The 16,159-nt window shown below is 47.3% G+C and overlaps 2 protein-coding genes across 3 annotated transcripts in view; one reads left to right on the top strand and one right to left on the bottom strand.

The window, feature by feature from the left end:
- The window catches only part of LOC147185623 (MAM domain-containing glycosylphosphatidylinositol anchor protein 2-like), a 91,194-nt gene that overhangs the window by 59,734 nt on the left and 15,301 nt on the right, over positions 1 to 16,159 (bottom strand). For both annotated transcript variants that reach the window (XM_086104321.1, XM_086104322.1), the window contains exon 2: positions 45 to 184. In XM_086104321.1, coding sequence (XP_085960447.1) covers positions 45 to 184 — 140 coding nt within the window. The remainder of the gene's footprint in view (positions 1 to 44; positions 185 to 16,159) is intronic.
- Positions 7,282 to 9,236, top strand: LOC147185624 (low choriolytic enzyme-like). The gene is made up of 8 exons (XM_086104125.1): positions 7,282 to 7,500; positions 7,623 to 7,641; positions 7,745 to 7,804; positions 7,885 to 8,031; positions 8,097 to 8,214; positions 8,342 to 8,520; positions 8,612 to 8,693; positions 9,062 to 9,236. The coding sequence occupies exons 1-8, from the start codon at positions 7,429 to 7,431 to the stop codon at positions 9,192 to 9,194; spliced, it is 810 nt and encodes a 269-aa protein (XP_085960251.1). The 5' UTR covers positions 7,282 to 7,428; the 3' UTR covers positions 9,195 to 9,236.

Here is a 16,159-nt window from a genome sequence, read left to right as displayed (position 1 = left end):
CACGATTTTAGCTCGCTGCTTTGACACAGCGCCAGGCGGCTCACCTGCGGCCGAGGATGCCCCGTCACCAGGCAGCTCAACTCCAGCGTCTCGCCCTCGCGGATGGTGTAGACGCGCTCCGTGTGTCGCTCCTCTTCCACGTTGCACGCGTGCCCCGAGTGGATGATGCGGACCGTAGGGGGAGCTGTGGAGACAAGGGGCAGAAACATATTGTTAGCTTGGGACCCCCGAACGTCCTCAGGGGAGGAAGGGGTTGACAAATATGCAACGCTTGACCCTCTATATGACTAACATACATTTAGCCCCAAGACAGATGATTAAAAAAATGGAAACTATCAGCACACCTTCCCATCCCGAAATGCAAATTCTCAGGTGTTAGTGGCTAGCGGGCGTGATAAGGACTCGCGGCGAGGGGGCTTCATGCGAGGCTGCCACTTAAAACAAAAGGGGGTTTGGTAACAAGACCCCAGGGCAGCAGTCCAGCAAAGTGCGAATGCCATTTAGTCCAATGAGCCCGCGTCTGTTCCTGCACGCTATACGAGTCCTGGAGGAGAAGTCAGGGAAACGCCCCTAATTAATGATCCCCAAACTGTGCACACAAACGCATACGCATGCATCATATTCTTTACGCACAAACAAGCTTACAGCGACAAACACGCCTCGCTTAAGCTCACATAATGGCAACAATGATGCGCTTGCAGGCGCAGACGGGCTTTGCGCGGCGAGGAGATGCTCTTCTCGCATCCGCCCCCCCCCCGCGCTCCTAGCAGTGAAACAAATCGCTGTCATTAATACGTCGTTTCCCAACGTGTCGTTAAAAAAACGGCTTTGTTTCATTACTCATATCATTTGCCATATTGACCGCTCCGCTGTCGACGCGTAGGCGCTTTAAGATGTTACTCTTATTTTGGCATACAGGACAAAAGTAGCATTGACAAAAAACATATGACATTTACCAAAATTGTGCCATCGGTTTTGGAGCGACGCCAGCAACAATAATAAACATGACAAACGTTACAGCTATACCAGATCGAATGGTGTTATGTGGAGGAATGCACACAGAGAGTAATTACATAACCCAAACCTGAAACACTAACCCCTCAACATGAATCATCCAATCCCAACCTTCTGGCAACACGCGAACGCCTCCTAACCCCGATCCGATGCCACGATTCCAAATATCCAAGCCTCAACCCGCTAACCTCGATAATGTGAGGCACAACAAATATAACAAGATGCACAAAAGTTGTTGCTTGTTATTTTTGCCATCAAAGTGCCGGCCATTGAACAGCATCGTTACAAACGGACGCGAAAATGCATGTTTGTGTATGCGGACACATTTACATAATCGTGTCTATTTTGGGTTGTGGCGTCACTCCCACTCACTTCCTTGAACACCAAAAACCCTTTAGCGGCACACACAAGTGCACACAACAACAACAAGAAAACAAGCAGAGAAGCAGCAGGAGATTCTCGTGAGGTCATTTGCTTGAATTAAGATAAAGGCTCCACTGGCTTGTCATATGGAAAACCAAATAAATCCCCGCTATTGCTCGTACTTTGACCATCCGCATCGTTTTGGTGGACCGAGTGGAACACCTTTTGTGTCGTGCTAGCGAAGGTGCGAATCTTATAGACGAAACAACTACCGCAGGGCTGTCGAACTCAGTTTTGTCGCGGGCCACATTGTGGTCTCGGATTCCCTCGGAGGGCCGCTGTGACTGCGAATCTATGCGAAACCATACAAACCTCCACATATTCCAGAGAGAGCGCACAACAAATTGATGGATAACTAGTTTTAAAATCACAAGTCAAGAATAATGACTTGTTTAACCCTTTCATGCACCCTGGCTGTCCATTGTTGGCGTTAATTTAATAAGGGCTTTGGTCAGGAGAAAAATGCTTGCAATTTCTCTGTTATTATAGATTATATATGACAATTTGAAATTTCGGTTCCGACTTCAGCGAGCATCATGGACGTTGACATGCCTGATTTGCTTTAGCGGGCCACATAAAATGACATGGCGGGCCAGATTTGGCCCCCGGGCCTTGACTTTGACACCAGTGACCTCCAGTCTCAAACGAACCTCGCTGTTCACCCTCCGCCATGACTGGAACCACTGCATTTTCCGATATGCAGCTAAAAGCCCTCGGGCCGTTTGACGAGGAGGCGGGCCTACGGTAATCGAGCGCGAGGTGCTCTCGGTATCTGACTTAAGCGCGACGCATAAAATGAATAGTTTGTCTCACAGTTGTCACCACGCGAGGCCTTCTAGCTAATGGAGAACGGCCTCATGCATGCGTTTAAACATCTTGCCAGCAGCGCATACGTATTATTACATCAGGCCTTGTCAGGCGCTATTGATCACGCACTGTAATGCACTCGCCTGCACTCCTCTGCCTCGGCGCTGTTATTGTAAATGAGACTCCGTATGGATCCGGGCCGGGCGCTATCAGCGCGGATCATCCATCAGGCCGACAATGCAGACGTTCATGAAGGCGCGCAGGACGGCGAGCGCACGACGGCGCTTTTCGGCCACTCTTGCACAAACACCAGACAGCGGCTTCCGATTGGGTATCGAACTGGCCACTTGATTTAACTGGCGGAAGAGTTTTTGGACCGTCCGTTGGGCAGGGCAGTACTATTTTTAGCATACGCACACAAAAACAAAACAAATAACACTTGGTTACTGCCAAGCTGCCAAAGTTCTGCTGCGACGGCCCCCGTGGAGGCGTGAGTGGGGTCGTATTTTAGAGGACAACTTCATTGCGGCGCCACACAGCTGGGAATGGAAATGTACCCAAACTGGCAGCCACATGTCAGCAGATAACAAGGACTTTGTCTTTGGAGTTGGCGATGCAGCATGTGGCCCGAGACGATGACTGTAGCAAAATAACCAAAACGAGAAACAACAGTTGTTTTATCATTTTCATCCTGGAGCATGAAGAGGAGAAAACATCCGGCGACTAGCAATTAAACAATACAAGTGTTTACAGTTACTCAGTACGGGCAGCACAAAAAGCACCATGCGCCATATCCATATACGGCATAAGGCAAAAAAAACCCCAAACAAACAAGGTCTTCGGACTAAAAGAAAAGCTGCGCGCACATAAACATGAGCCGTCTTGTGATGACAAATATTGACAGCTCCTCTCAACAGGGGAGTAGAAAAACAACTTCGCTAAATGAGCCGCACGTTGCTTCACCAAAGTCGTCAGGCGCATCTCGTTTCTCAAATGTTGCCTTACTGGGCCCTCGCGCCTTTGTTGTCATACAAGCTCCTCCCACAAGCAATTGGAATGACGTGTAATTATGTCGGCAGCATTGATATGGTGATCATGTATTTTGCCAAATGCAAAAAAAAAAAAAAAGGTTGACCCACCCAAATTTTCTTTTCTCTTTGTGCCCACATTGAGAAAATGAAACGTGAGCCACTCCTTGACCACATGTTTGCAGCTCCTCGAAAAAACTATTTGGGGTGACCGAGTTGCACGGTGCCCCATGCAAAAAACATATTGAAATGCAACAACGCCCCAGCGGAATTTTCATGACAATGTTTCACCTCATCGGCTGTTAGTTTCACCATCCAAACCATTCCATGCTGCCACGCCGCGGTACTCCATACACCCCCCCCCTGCCCCCTCCCCCTACGCTACATGAATCAGACATCTGCGGGGGACGGATAAAGTCCAAATGTGGATGGCATCCAAAGCGGCGGTTGTCAGTTGATCGGGCCGAGCTCGTGGCGGCTCACTGAAGGGAGAATATCTGGCAAGTCGCTGAAGTATCGGGGCGCTGCCCGCCAACAAAATGTCTTTGCGATTGGACGTTGTGACTCCCCCTGTGAGCTGATTGTCCTATCCGTGCCTACAGCGGTGCATGGCTGACGGGGGAGGGGGGGGGGCGACTTGGCTTGGAGATATGTGACTCGGTGTGTGGGTGGGGGGACGGTGGGGCAGCTCAGTCTTTGAACACTTTGCTGACTGAACATGAAGGGCAGTTGGCTGAGGAAACCAAAAATATCGCCGAAAAATATTTGGAGACTTGAGAATTTGTGACTCCGTTTTTCTTCTTAATTGAAGGGAATCAATGTGCAAAGTACTTTTTTTTTTTTGGATGGATGGATTTATGGATTGCCTTTTTTGGGGGGGGGGGGGGCGCTCAGCATTCCTGGAAAATTTTCCATCTAAGTTTTGCCAATTGACACCAAATTGACATAAAAAAAAAACACTAAAAATAATTACAAAGCCAATCCACGAACGGCAGCGCAAACTTGGATGGCAACAAAACGCCTCCTGTTTTCCTTCACGCCATTCCTAATCTCTTTGAGCGCTTAGCAAAGGAAGCCGCGCCGGCGTGGCACTGCGCAATGTGACACATTTGGCGGCGTTGTGACACCAACCCATTAGCCTGCCAGGCAAACAAAGAGAAGACCGACACAAACACCAACAAACGTTACTTAGTCTCGCATGTCGTTGAGCCCGGCTCACTCTGACAAGCAGTCAAATACGCTAAATATGAAATCGATAAAAGAGGCGCATGCTGCTTCACCAGAAACTGCACAGAACAGACACGGGTGCAATACGCAAAGTCTTCTGGGTCCCAAAACAGTGGATATTGAGCCACATACTGCTTCACCCAAGACATGTTTTAAAAGACTCCCCGGAGCACACAAGGTCTTCTGACCAACGTGGCGGTTCCGACCACAAACAGGCTGCCTCGTGACCGCAAACAGACAATTGTTGACAGCAAACGAATAACGAATGTAAATGTTTTCATTTGAAAGTTTGCAAGCGAGCTAATCACGATCACTCGAGGGTTGTCACAAGTGGGTTTTTTTTTTTTTTTTTTTTTGGTTTTGTTTTTTCAGCCCCCGGCAAAAGGCTTTTGGCGTGCTCTCTTTTGAAATGTGAAGAGCAAAGCTGTGGGATGCGGATGAGTCACGGCGGTTCAATAAAAGCCCCGACGTACAGCTGATGCATCAGCCGGCAAACAATCATCGCCCGCATCCGAGAGCTCGCCGGTCGCGCCATCCATAAAGTACACCGAGCCCCCCGGAGGAGTCAAAAGGAGATGATAATTAAACCTGTTCTCCGTCACATGCCCTTTCGCCGTATTTTACCTCGTCATCGCCGTCGCGCCGCGACCAAGACCGCCTCTGCTGGTCGAAACACTATCACACGTATGGATCTCCATTTGTTCCATGAAATTGCATCACACTGCTTTTTGGCGCTACTGCTTCCAGGACGTGAATGTTGGATTTATTATTATATACATTTTTTTTTTATTTTTTAAATCAGATTTCAGCTCCAATGTCCTGCCATGTCCATCGAATCTCCCCAGGACCTTCAGAATCAGTTGGCCAATTTAAGGTAAACTCGTTGGGTTGCTTCTTTGTCCAATCAGATTTCAAGAGCACTGGCGCTCGACGTTGTCAACATTTTTCCGTTTAAAAACGTATTTCGGCCAACTTTAGACGAGCAAAGACATTTGTTGACAACAATGCATTTCGTAATCGTGCATGAGTACGACGTAAACTGTTTTAAAAAAAATCTATCTTAACCCCTTTCATGCATCAACAATAATAACCTGTAACCTGATAACATGATAACCTGCCCACTGTAGTGACCGCCGTCACTGAAGGGGTTAAACTGAGTCACATGCTGCTTCACCAAGTATAACGAAACAGACGTACGTGCACATAGCGATGATGGATGGATGGATGGACACATCTAAAACATTTTTTTTTTAAACAAAGCCTGGGATGTATTGTGGACTCCACAATGTCGAGACAATTTTCCTGCAGTTGCCATGACAACATCAGGTGGAAAAAAAAACCCCTCAATACTGCGACGCCATCATCCACAACATCAACAACAACAAAGAAGCCCGGCAACGACTTTGTCCCTCTGACCGCGGAGAACCTGCAATTATGGTGGCACCAAACAAGGACGACGGCGGGGAAACATTTCCCCTTTCCTCCTTGTAAGAAACTCGAGAAATTGCAAAGATTAGACACCGAATGCACTTCACCGGACGACAACTGCCGTCCGGCTTCCAAACGAACGTGGAGCTGCGTCACGGCGACACACGTCCGATCCTTTCCAATTACTCGCCGCGACGGGAGTAACCGCGCTGTGATGAACCCGCCCTGCTGCTTCACGTGCATTACTTTCATCAACACTCGAGAAACTCCCGGCGCGTTCGCCGTTCGAAAAGACGCAACGGAAACCACGGCGGCGGGGGGGGGTTGAAAAATGAGACGCTGCCGTTGGACGTGATGCCCGGGCGACCGTGAAGCTCGTAAAAGTGGATGAATGGCTCGTGCATCAACGAGCGTTATTAACTCTGCGAGCGCAAAAGATAAAGATGTCACACACACGCGTGCGCACGCGCACACGCGGATCAGCCATGCATGTGCAAAAGGGCTTGATCAAATACTGTCAAGCTCTTGTTGGCACTCCATCTGGGCCTCACCTAGCACTACACACACACACACACACGCGTGATCATAAATGAGACATTATGATGACGTACGACGTCTCATAAAAGGCCGCCGCGACGGGATCCCGGTCGGAAAGCCGCCGACCTTGCCGTATGAAATCTGATCCTGAAAGAGTTTTACAGGCAGCGGGACGGCGTCCCTCTCGCCTCCGGTCAACACCGCGACGGGAGTCACAAAGGCGTCTCCTTAAAACAAAGCCATGCCCCTCCTCACCCCCCCTTGCTTCGAGTCGCAACAATGACATCTGATTTGTAAGCGAACATCTCAACCCGTCCGCCGCTGCTTTCGCGAGTGAAGATCGACCGCAGACGGCTCGAATGATTCCGTGGCGGCAGCTCGCTCTTCGTGGCTCAGAGGAACGAGCACAAAAGCCACGATTGTAAAAGTGTCGGCGGCTAATGGAGCGATCAGCGATGCGGCATCCCCGCATCGCTTTCCATTACGATGAAAATTAGGGCTGCACTCAGAGCTGCAAATGCCAACTGTCGGATTATTTTGCGTGTGTATTTTCCATTGAAAGGCTTTTTCATTTCTTGATGCTATTTCTTGTTGGCATTCATCAACAAGCAAGAGATTGATCCCGCCGTGCGCAGCTCAGACGGCAAAGATAAGCGCACCGTGCTTCGGTTGCTACGCCGCGTTTGTCACACGGGTGGTCAAACTTGGCAACGGGTTCTTCTCCATGTCTGAAACGCGATGCTGAGCGGCTTGGCAGCCGCCTGTGGACAGATGACAAGCTTGTCCCCCCCCCCCCCCCCACTGTGTCAATGTTTGTCCGAGGTGTGCGAGGCACTCCCGATTGTTTAGGACTCCGCGACTGCTCACGTCCAAACACGCCCTTGAGCGCCTGTACATAAACTTGCTCCGGACCGATCATCAGCATCGACGACTGCCTGAACGAGAAGCCTTCTCGACACACGCAATGGATTTCAGAACCACCGTGTTCCTTCTTTTGCTGCAGCTCGGCACCTTCTGCTATGCGGGACCTGGCTGGGTGAGTGCCGGCAAACAAAAACAGACCTAAAAGGACACCGCACACAATTTATGGACTTCGGCAACCCTTCGGCAAATTTTCACGCCGCCTAAAGTGTATCATCTCTTCCGCTCTCTTCGCAGGACCCGGCCGTCGATAACGGTATGTGACCGGCATTTGAGGGCGGTCTGCGTGCGACCGTCCTAACAATCAAAATCAATCGCTATCGTCACTGCTGTCGAATTGTCATCTGCTTTCTCATCAGACAACTCAGGGGAACCGGACAAGTCAAGCATCACTGAGACAATCCTGAAGATGAACAATGGTGAGGATTGGAAGGGGGGGAAAAAAATGGCAGCCGTGACGAGGTTTCTGGATGCAAATGGATTCTTTTCTTTCTTTTAGGATCGACGGCACCCCTGATGGAGGGGGACTTGATGATTGAGAGAACGAGGACCGCCATCAAGTGCGCGGTGAACGCACAGTCCTGCCTGTGGCCAAAGTCCGCCAACGGCCAAGTCCTGATCCCCTACATCATCGCAAACAAATACTGTAATTTTGTTTTCGTACCCGGGTTGATTGTTGACATGAATTAAGGGCCATTTTTCCTTTCACAGCCATTTCAGAGAGGGATACCATTGAAGGCGCCCTGAGGGGAATTGAGGCCGGAACCTGCATCCGTTTCATCCGGCGAGGGACCCAGAAGGCTTACCTCAACTTTGAGCCCTGGTTCGGGTGAGTGCAAACTGATCTGCGCTTTTAGCGGGCAAGCTAGTGCTAAAAAAATCTAACAATCACGACATGTTGAGAAGTTAGCAAAACTGCAAAACCAATTTTATCAACATGTGTGAAACCCATCCAGGTGTTTCTCAAGGCTGGGCCGGACGGGAGGCAGGCAGTTGGTGTCGCTGCAGCGTTTCGGCTGCGTCCAGCACGGCATCGTTCAGCACGAGGTGTTGCACGCCCTGGGCTTCTACCACGAGCACACGCGCAGCGACCGCGACGAGCACATCCTCATCCACTGGGAGAACATTCAGGACGGTAAAGTGTCTCCGTCCGACTTTTATTTTGTGAAGTCGCGCCTTTACTTGAGCTCTTATGTCGTTAAGTAACGCTCGTTGCCTGTCCTCAGTTAACAAGCCCAACTTTGAAGAGCGGGACACGGATAATCTCGACATCCCCTACGACTACAACTCCATAATGCACTACGGAAGGTAAGACGGAAATGCACTCGACCAACGATGATACGTATTGCAGATGCGGCAAAGCGGCCGCAGATCAAGTTTTATCACAGCGGGGAGTTTTCATTGCATCCTGCACCGGTGCATGACACCCAGTGCCTGATGTAGCAAAGCAGCCACAGAAGAAAAACCAAGACCAAGCTTTCTGGCACTGGACGGCAAACTTTTGCTCCAGAATATTTCATCGTAGCCTGACAACAAGCTTCCTTAAGACTGGGAAATATGTTCTAAGTAACTGTGAACAATTCATATCATCATCTTTTTCTGATGAGCAGCACACGTGAGTGTCCAACCCGAGCCTCAGTGTTTGTCATGACACACTTGTCTCGCAAAATCCATAGGACCGCCTTTGGAATCCAAGAGGCCATTACCATGACCCCCATCCCTGACGGCTCGGTTGAAATCGGCCAACGGGAGGGCCTGTCCGAATCGGATGTTCTCCGGATCAATCGTCTATACAAGTGTTGGAATTAGAAAACGGAGGATGCCGCGTGGCATGTCGTGTGACACTTTAAAATAAAAGAATGGGCAGCTTGATTTCTTTTGTATTTTTCCAGTAAGGACTCCCTCTCACTGCTATTTTCAGCAGGCCTTTTTCAGTTGATTTGTCGCCTTAGCCGGAAAAACAAGAAGCAATCAGCTTAACAAAGTTATAGTTCACACACACACACACAAAATAAATAATAAAGTTTTAGGGGAATGTTTGAAAACGGTGACAAAGAAATGAATTTAATTAGACGCCAGCCAAAAAAAAAAGACTTGGGGGGGGTTTGGGGGTGGGGAGGGGGCAGATATGTGGCAATGTCTTGCTAAATGAGTTCATTTCCATGGCTCAGCCCTTGTTGTAATTAAGTTCGGGATTTGTAGAGTCGCAGAAGAAGTGCGGTGGCGGGGGGACGGGGAGGGGGAGGGGGGGTGCACCGCTGACGTGTCGGGACATAAATCGTAAACCTCGCAGTCACCCTGATGAGAATGGCGCTGTATTTGTCATCCGGCTACATCCCACACTCCCTTTTCTCTCCTTGTTTTTCTTCCACTCTTTGAAATCTTCCACTGTCGCGCGAGATAGAGGGTGTGAAAGGGTTGCGGAGAGTCAGGCCCAGATCCCAGCAAAGCTAATTGGTGTGACCTGTGATTGCACACGCAGCTGTGACAGCGCGGCGTGGAGGGGGGGGGGGGGGGGCACCTTGGAGCATTGACCCTTTCATGCACCCTGTAACCTGATAAGCTGTCCACTGTAGTAACTGCTGTCCCCGTAAGGGTTAAATGCCAACTTTAAAGACTCTTGACGGATGCCTTCGACGTTTCACAGCCGACTTTTGCGCCGTGTCCATCTTGGCGGACGAGCGGTAAATATTTACACTCTTCTTATTTCAAAATTATTCAACGCCCTCGCCATGCATGCTCCGAGGAGCTCTGATTAAATTCAAATGACCAAATGACCCGCTGCAGGATTCCTGCGACAGGCGCGCCAACATGGCCGCCGCTGCCACAACACATCAAGGCCAAAAAGTTCACTGAGCTGACCGAACCCCCCCCCCAAAACAAAACAGCCGAAAGAGTTGAAAAACATCACATTAACTCCTATTGGACCTCAAAAGTACAAAATGTGGCTCCAGAGTTTCCTCCCTTATTGGCTTTCATATTCTTCCTGCCGTCGTTTATTATGAGCCGGAATCCGGAGTGTTCATTCCAAAGGCTTTCTAAAGTTCAGCCGAAGCCAATATGAGGCATCGCCGATCTCATTTGAGTTTGCCGTTTCTCAATGGTCATTTAGCGGCTTTTGTTGCCGGTCCCCGTTGTTGGCGCTCGGCGACAAGACGGCGTCTCCAGCCGGCGTTTTTGCGCCTTTAAAAAAAAAAAAATGATGAAAATGAATCAGTTGGAATGTTCTAATTCCACCAACTAAAGCCTTTTGTTATCTTCACTTAAACCTGTGAATAGGATTTGACTCTCCCCCACATCCCCCAAGTGGCGTTTGCATTAAAAAGTGTACCGAGAAGGGATTTAGCACAAGAAGCGGTGTCCAATAACTCTTTATAAGCAATTATGCTTCTCTCTCTGCTGCCTTTAAAAACGACATCTAGTTTGAGTGTGTGTCCAATTTCGTGATGCGATTACAATTTGACTGCCCAATGTACTTTTTCCACAGTTATTTTCGACTGAATCAGCAACAGGGGGCAAAGCCAACAAAACACGCTCGATTATTCAGATTGCATTTCCCATTCGATCGTGATTCCATATTTCCAACAGTAAAATTGCATGATTGCATTGCATATTTCTTTATATATGCAATTAATTATTTTTGATTGATTTTTATATTGGAGAAAAAGGTTGTTTTTTATGGAAGGGGATGTGAAGATTTTTATAAAGAAATCTGAAAGATATATTAAATTACAAAAACAACTAACCATATTTCGATTCCCTATTTTCGTATATATACAGTACACACACACACACACACACACTACAGGTACATTTGTAATTCAATGAGAGCTGATCGAATTTGCTTTTCATTCGTTCTTTTTTAAAAACAAATACATTTAAGATGAATAAGAAAACAAATTCTGGTTTCATAATCACCATTATAAAAAAAAAGTAGCAATTTCATGCTTTTATGATATCAATTACAGTTTTTTCCCCCTGATAAGGTGTTTTCAGAGGTTCATTTGTGTTGTTCAAGGACACACAAGTTTATCTTTGGTGAGATCAAATTGATAAGTACCAAATTATAAGACGCTCTGAGCTCCCTCGGCGCCGCCCACCGCATAACACGAAGCCGTCTATCCTTGAGATGATTAAATGGCTTCCTAAAAACGTTGTGGGGGGGGGGGGACCCTAAAAACCCATTATTGAGAGCTAGTTTTGATATTTGTGATCTCAAACGGGGTCACCGCTAAGTCGTCAGTGATGATAGCGAAACTCACGAGACAATTAAGAAGCTGCCGGGAAGACGCCGGCCAAACTCCCGACACGGCGCTAACGCTTTCATGAAGGACCCCGAGGAGCCGCATGTGAACTTGTTGGATTACTGATCCGAGAACAGCAGCTTACAAGCTGCCGCGTTGTCGCTGGGTTCTCGCAGCGCATGCATATTTCATGGCTTCTTCCTGGCTTGCCGACACCCCCCACCCCCTGCCCCCACACCCAAAAAAGTGAGAGAAAATTCTGGATAAAATGATGCAAAGCAACAAAAGAATCTTTTCTTCAAGGATAGCTGGTGCGTGTCTGGAGAGAAAATATCGCTAAATAAAATCGGTATCGAAAGTGGGGGCGCCAGTCGAGATGTGACTGAAAGTCGCGAGCACACTGAAGATGCGCCAGAAGATTGTCAGGGTCGTCCATCATCGTTACGTCGATGGCTCTTCCCGCGCCGCCGCTCTTTGCATTTTAGTCGCTTAATTCCCTAAGACAAATATGAGTGTGGCCGACTGTGCCGTCGAGTAACGCAAGCTACGGCTCAACATTACATTAAGCCACCGCGCTTGGGCGGAGACTTGATGGATTTCTTTATTAAGCGGTGGGGCCGTTGCGTGAAGGTCAAGTGAGTCCGTCTCGTTTTGTTTTTTTTTGTTTGTGAGACAACTTTTAAGGGTTGGTTGGCTTTAAGTTTCCCGCCCACAAAGACCAAAAGCGATTTCAGCCACTCCATTATTTGTAATGATCCCGCAGGCAAATATCATGAAGGGGCAATCGGGGCTCACGAGATGTTCGATCGCTTATTTGTACGCTACGCTGGAAGAAATCCATTTTCTTCATTCTAAAAATCAAGCCTCTTAATCCTGGTTCTGAATCACACATTGTCGATATTGACAGAGGCAGCTGGCCTAGCGGTTAGTCAGTCACAGTTACGAGGATCGAGGTTCCGATCTCGGCTTTACCCTTCCTGTGTAGCGTTTGCATGTTGCCGAGTTGCTGCAGTACTGACTGATTTTCACGTGATTGTTTGATATTTTGGCGTCCAACTTTTTCACACTATTATTTTGTGCTGGGTGGTTCTCAGAAAAGACGGTCCGCCCAGGACTGCGGTTGGCGAGCAAATTTGAATGGGTTTTATAGCTTTTGCTGTAGGCATAAAAAGCAGGATCGAAGAGAACTTCACGTTCAACAAAAACAAAAAAAACAAAATAGTGTGACATGAACCACGAAAAATCAGTGACGACCGTAACTGTTAACCCTATTTGACGACACCTTGATGTTTGAGGAGAGCCGAACTACCATCATGCGTAGTGTAAACTAGTTGAGACTAAATCAACGGCACCTGAGATGTTCGCAGACACGTCGTTCATTTTTTGTCTCCACATGATTAATTAATCCTCCCCTGAACAATTCAATGACTTGGCTAATCGGCTACTTTGCCCATCAGATGCACCAGCTATGATTATTAATAGTACGTCTCCATTATTGGCCAGCAGGAGTCCTCGTCTTCCTGTCGCCGCTAACACTAATTACTGTCGCACCGGGGACATGCATTCCTCCCATTCTCGCCGTGGAATTGTCATCTCCCGACAGCTGTTCCAGATTTCCCATTTATTACACACGCTCACTATTTTTAATTACTTTGCAGCCGATTGCTCCCGAATCACTTTTAAGCCAATAAATTGGATGACGACTCGCAAGTCCAATTGTCATTTAATCAGCGGCCGTTAAAACGGCAACATAGATGCACATGTAATGAAATACATAATGATGACAAGGCTAAGGAATGCCTTTTTTTTTTAAATTGTTTGTTTTTGCATTTTTTAAAAAATAAACAAGATGAGAATGTTTGGCAAACACGTTTCATCAACATCCCCGAACGGTGCCTTCAGAAACAGCCAATGAAAATTAATTAGGTTTTCCCGCCACTTTGTTTACAAGCTAATATTTCAAGGAAGACTTATTGTCCCTGTAGAGATTTATTTTATTTTATTTAATTTATTTATTTTTTGTCGACGCATATATATGCAAACATGTAGGCCAATTAAAGGATGCACTTAATTAGGCAAGCAACTGGGATACCGTGATGACAAGCAAACAAGGTAAAGCGACGTAACGTCTCGTGCTTTGATAGAATGGCCTCCCAAACTATGCAAGAGGTTGAAAGCAATTTGTGGTTGACGTCAAATGATCCTCCAAATTGTTTTGCCCGTGCCGGCGTGGGTTTTCTCCGGTAGTAAAGTTGAAATACAGTTCTCAAACAACTGACCTTTCCTTATGTAGCTACGGATGTCAAACAATACTGAAATAAATATGAATAAATCGAAATTTAAAATGAGAAATTATTGACAAAGATTTACGCTAGAGTTATGGTTTTAGCTAGTTTTGCAAAATGTACTTTCAGTTCGCTTTATTAAAAAAAGCTTTTCTGATATTTTTCATTCACAATTTTTTTTTTTTTTTTACAATTTTAGTGACTTTGTTGATTAGTTTTCATCAAAATAACCTTGCTGCAGAATCGACGATGAAGCAAGCGAAGCCTCGGCGCGTTGAAACAGCAGATGGCTTGATTAACCTTTTTTCACCTCAGCTCGGCGTTTCCGACTACGAACCTTCCTGAAGGAGAAAACTAGCAAAAGATAAGCTAACCCTCCTCACTGATGTCCGACATGAGGATTTTAGCAGCCCAAGAAGCGCCGATGCAGAAAGATAAACAAATTTACCGTTACCGCAAAGCCTCGATGTCCAAATGGGATTACAATTTCAGTGTTCATACGGAGCGGAATTTCAGTCTATTTTTTAAAAAATTGTATTTATTTTTTTTTTCTCTGCTGTCCTTCTGATGGTTGTTTGGTGGCAGAAGCTAAATGAAATAAACTCCCCCATAACTGCCGGGACACGGTGCACTCCAGTGTGATACCTGGTGAGGCGAAAGGCCCGTCAGACCATGAAATTGAGCAATGTAACCTCGTCATGTGCTAAGGAACAAGCACGGAGCGAGCGAGCGAGCAAGGAATGAAAGCGAGAGAGTGAGAGAATCCCCACAGTTTGGCTTCAAGCAGGTAAAATGACATGACCTTGCTAATGACCTCCAAACCCTTCATTGAATTCTCACCCGGCAGTGTAATGTTCACTTTTGATTGACAGGGTCATTTAACATTCATCCACATTGTGGTGGTGGTGCAAAGTCATTTGTGGCGCGCTGCAGCTTACAGCTGTTTCTATCGTTTTATTTCGGACCCCCGCCTTCCTCCACCCGAAAAAAAAATCCAAAGTATTTTTAGACAAATTGAATATTTTGTTGCAAAAATATTTGAAAATGCATTGACAAAATTGAAAAAATGCTTTATTTTATTTTTGTTCGAATATCGTTTGGTGTTAAATTAACGGGGGGAAAAAATGATTTCAATAAAAATAACTGACCCCCAGTACTTAATGGTGTGGCCAAGAGAATGCTCGAAAGAACTTTGTAGTCTGAGGAGCAGAGGAAGGACTCCACGCAGTGTTAAATGGGTCGGAGGAGCGTGGGGGGAGGGGGGGGGGTCAGTCAGTTTGGACAGCAGGAGAAGAGGAGGAAAGGGGCAATTGAGCTGGGGGAGTGCAAGGAAAGGAAGTCCATGCATCACGCCGCCAGCTTTTTGTCCCGGACGCACTCCTTATGATGGATGGCCACACGTCGTGGCCTTAATTCAAAGTCAATGGCGTTTATAGATAGCTGTCACGATGCGCCAAACGCGCCGCTACCCGCGGAGCCATGGAGAAGATTTTGCACAACTGAGAAGTCATACAGTTGGGAATGAAAGTAAACATTTCGAGAGCTCACTCGAAAAAAAAAAAAAATAGTGAAAAAGCCTTCGTGACGACGAACCGTGGGAAGCTGACCATATGATACATCGTAGGGGGCGGCCATTTCATTGGAAATGGTTCCAACGATCAAAAATCAAGAAGACTCCAGCATGGCCATTAGTTTGGTCACGTTCGTCGAAAAGCTACATTAAAACCGTATCGTTGGCTCATCACAACATCGTCAAATTCGAAGCTCCAAATGGTCATCATTAAAGCCGGCACCTTAGGCCACCCCGAGGCCATCTATCACCATCCGTGACCTCCACGCCGGCAGACACAATGCGGCCCAACCATCCCTCCCAGAGGCCCGAGTGCCCGGAGGGAGGGAAGCGGTCGCCGCGGGCAACCAGCGGCATGGATGCTCAACATCGCCTTCAGCGTACAGGCCGATGTAGCGCCGGCGCAAAAGTGCTCACGTCGACTTTGGTTATTTTGGTCATTGGGCACATGCTGCATAGACAAAAGTATTGGGACAGACTTCTTTGGACTGAAAATGTGAATCACAGATCGACATGGAAAAGGTGGACATGTCTATCATCGCAGGACGCCTGAAAAAGTTCTCCTTAAGGCCCCTAAGCCAAAATTGAACTCAAAGTCTGACATTTTGGAACACGGAACTAAATTCTAGGCTTCAAAGACTTGGCCACTGGGAACACAGTCATTCCAACAACGAT

The sequence above is a fragment of the Hippocampus guttulatus genome, chromosome 23 (assembly GCF_054856545.1).
Source record: "Hippocampus guttulatus isolate MCC_2025c chromosome 23, RoL_Hgut_1.0, whole genome shotgun sequence".
Classification (NCBI taxonomy): domain Eukaryota; kingdom Metazoa; phylum Chordata; class Actinopteri; order Syngnathiformes; family Syngnathidae; genus Hippocampus; species Hippocampus guttulatus.
This window is presented reverse-complemented; position numbering and strand designations above follow the sequence as displayed.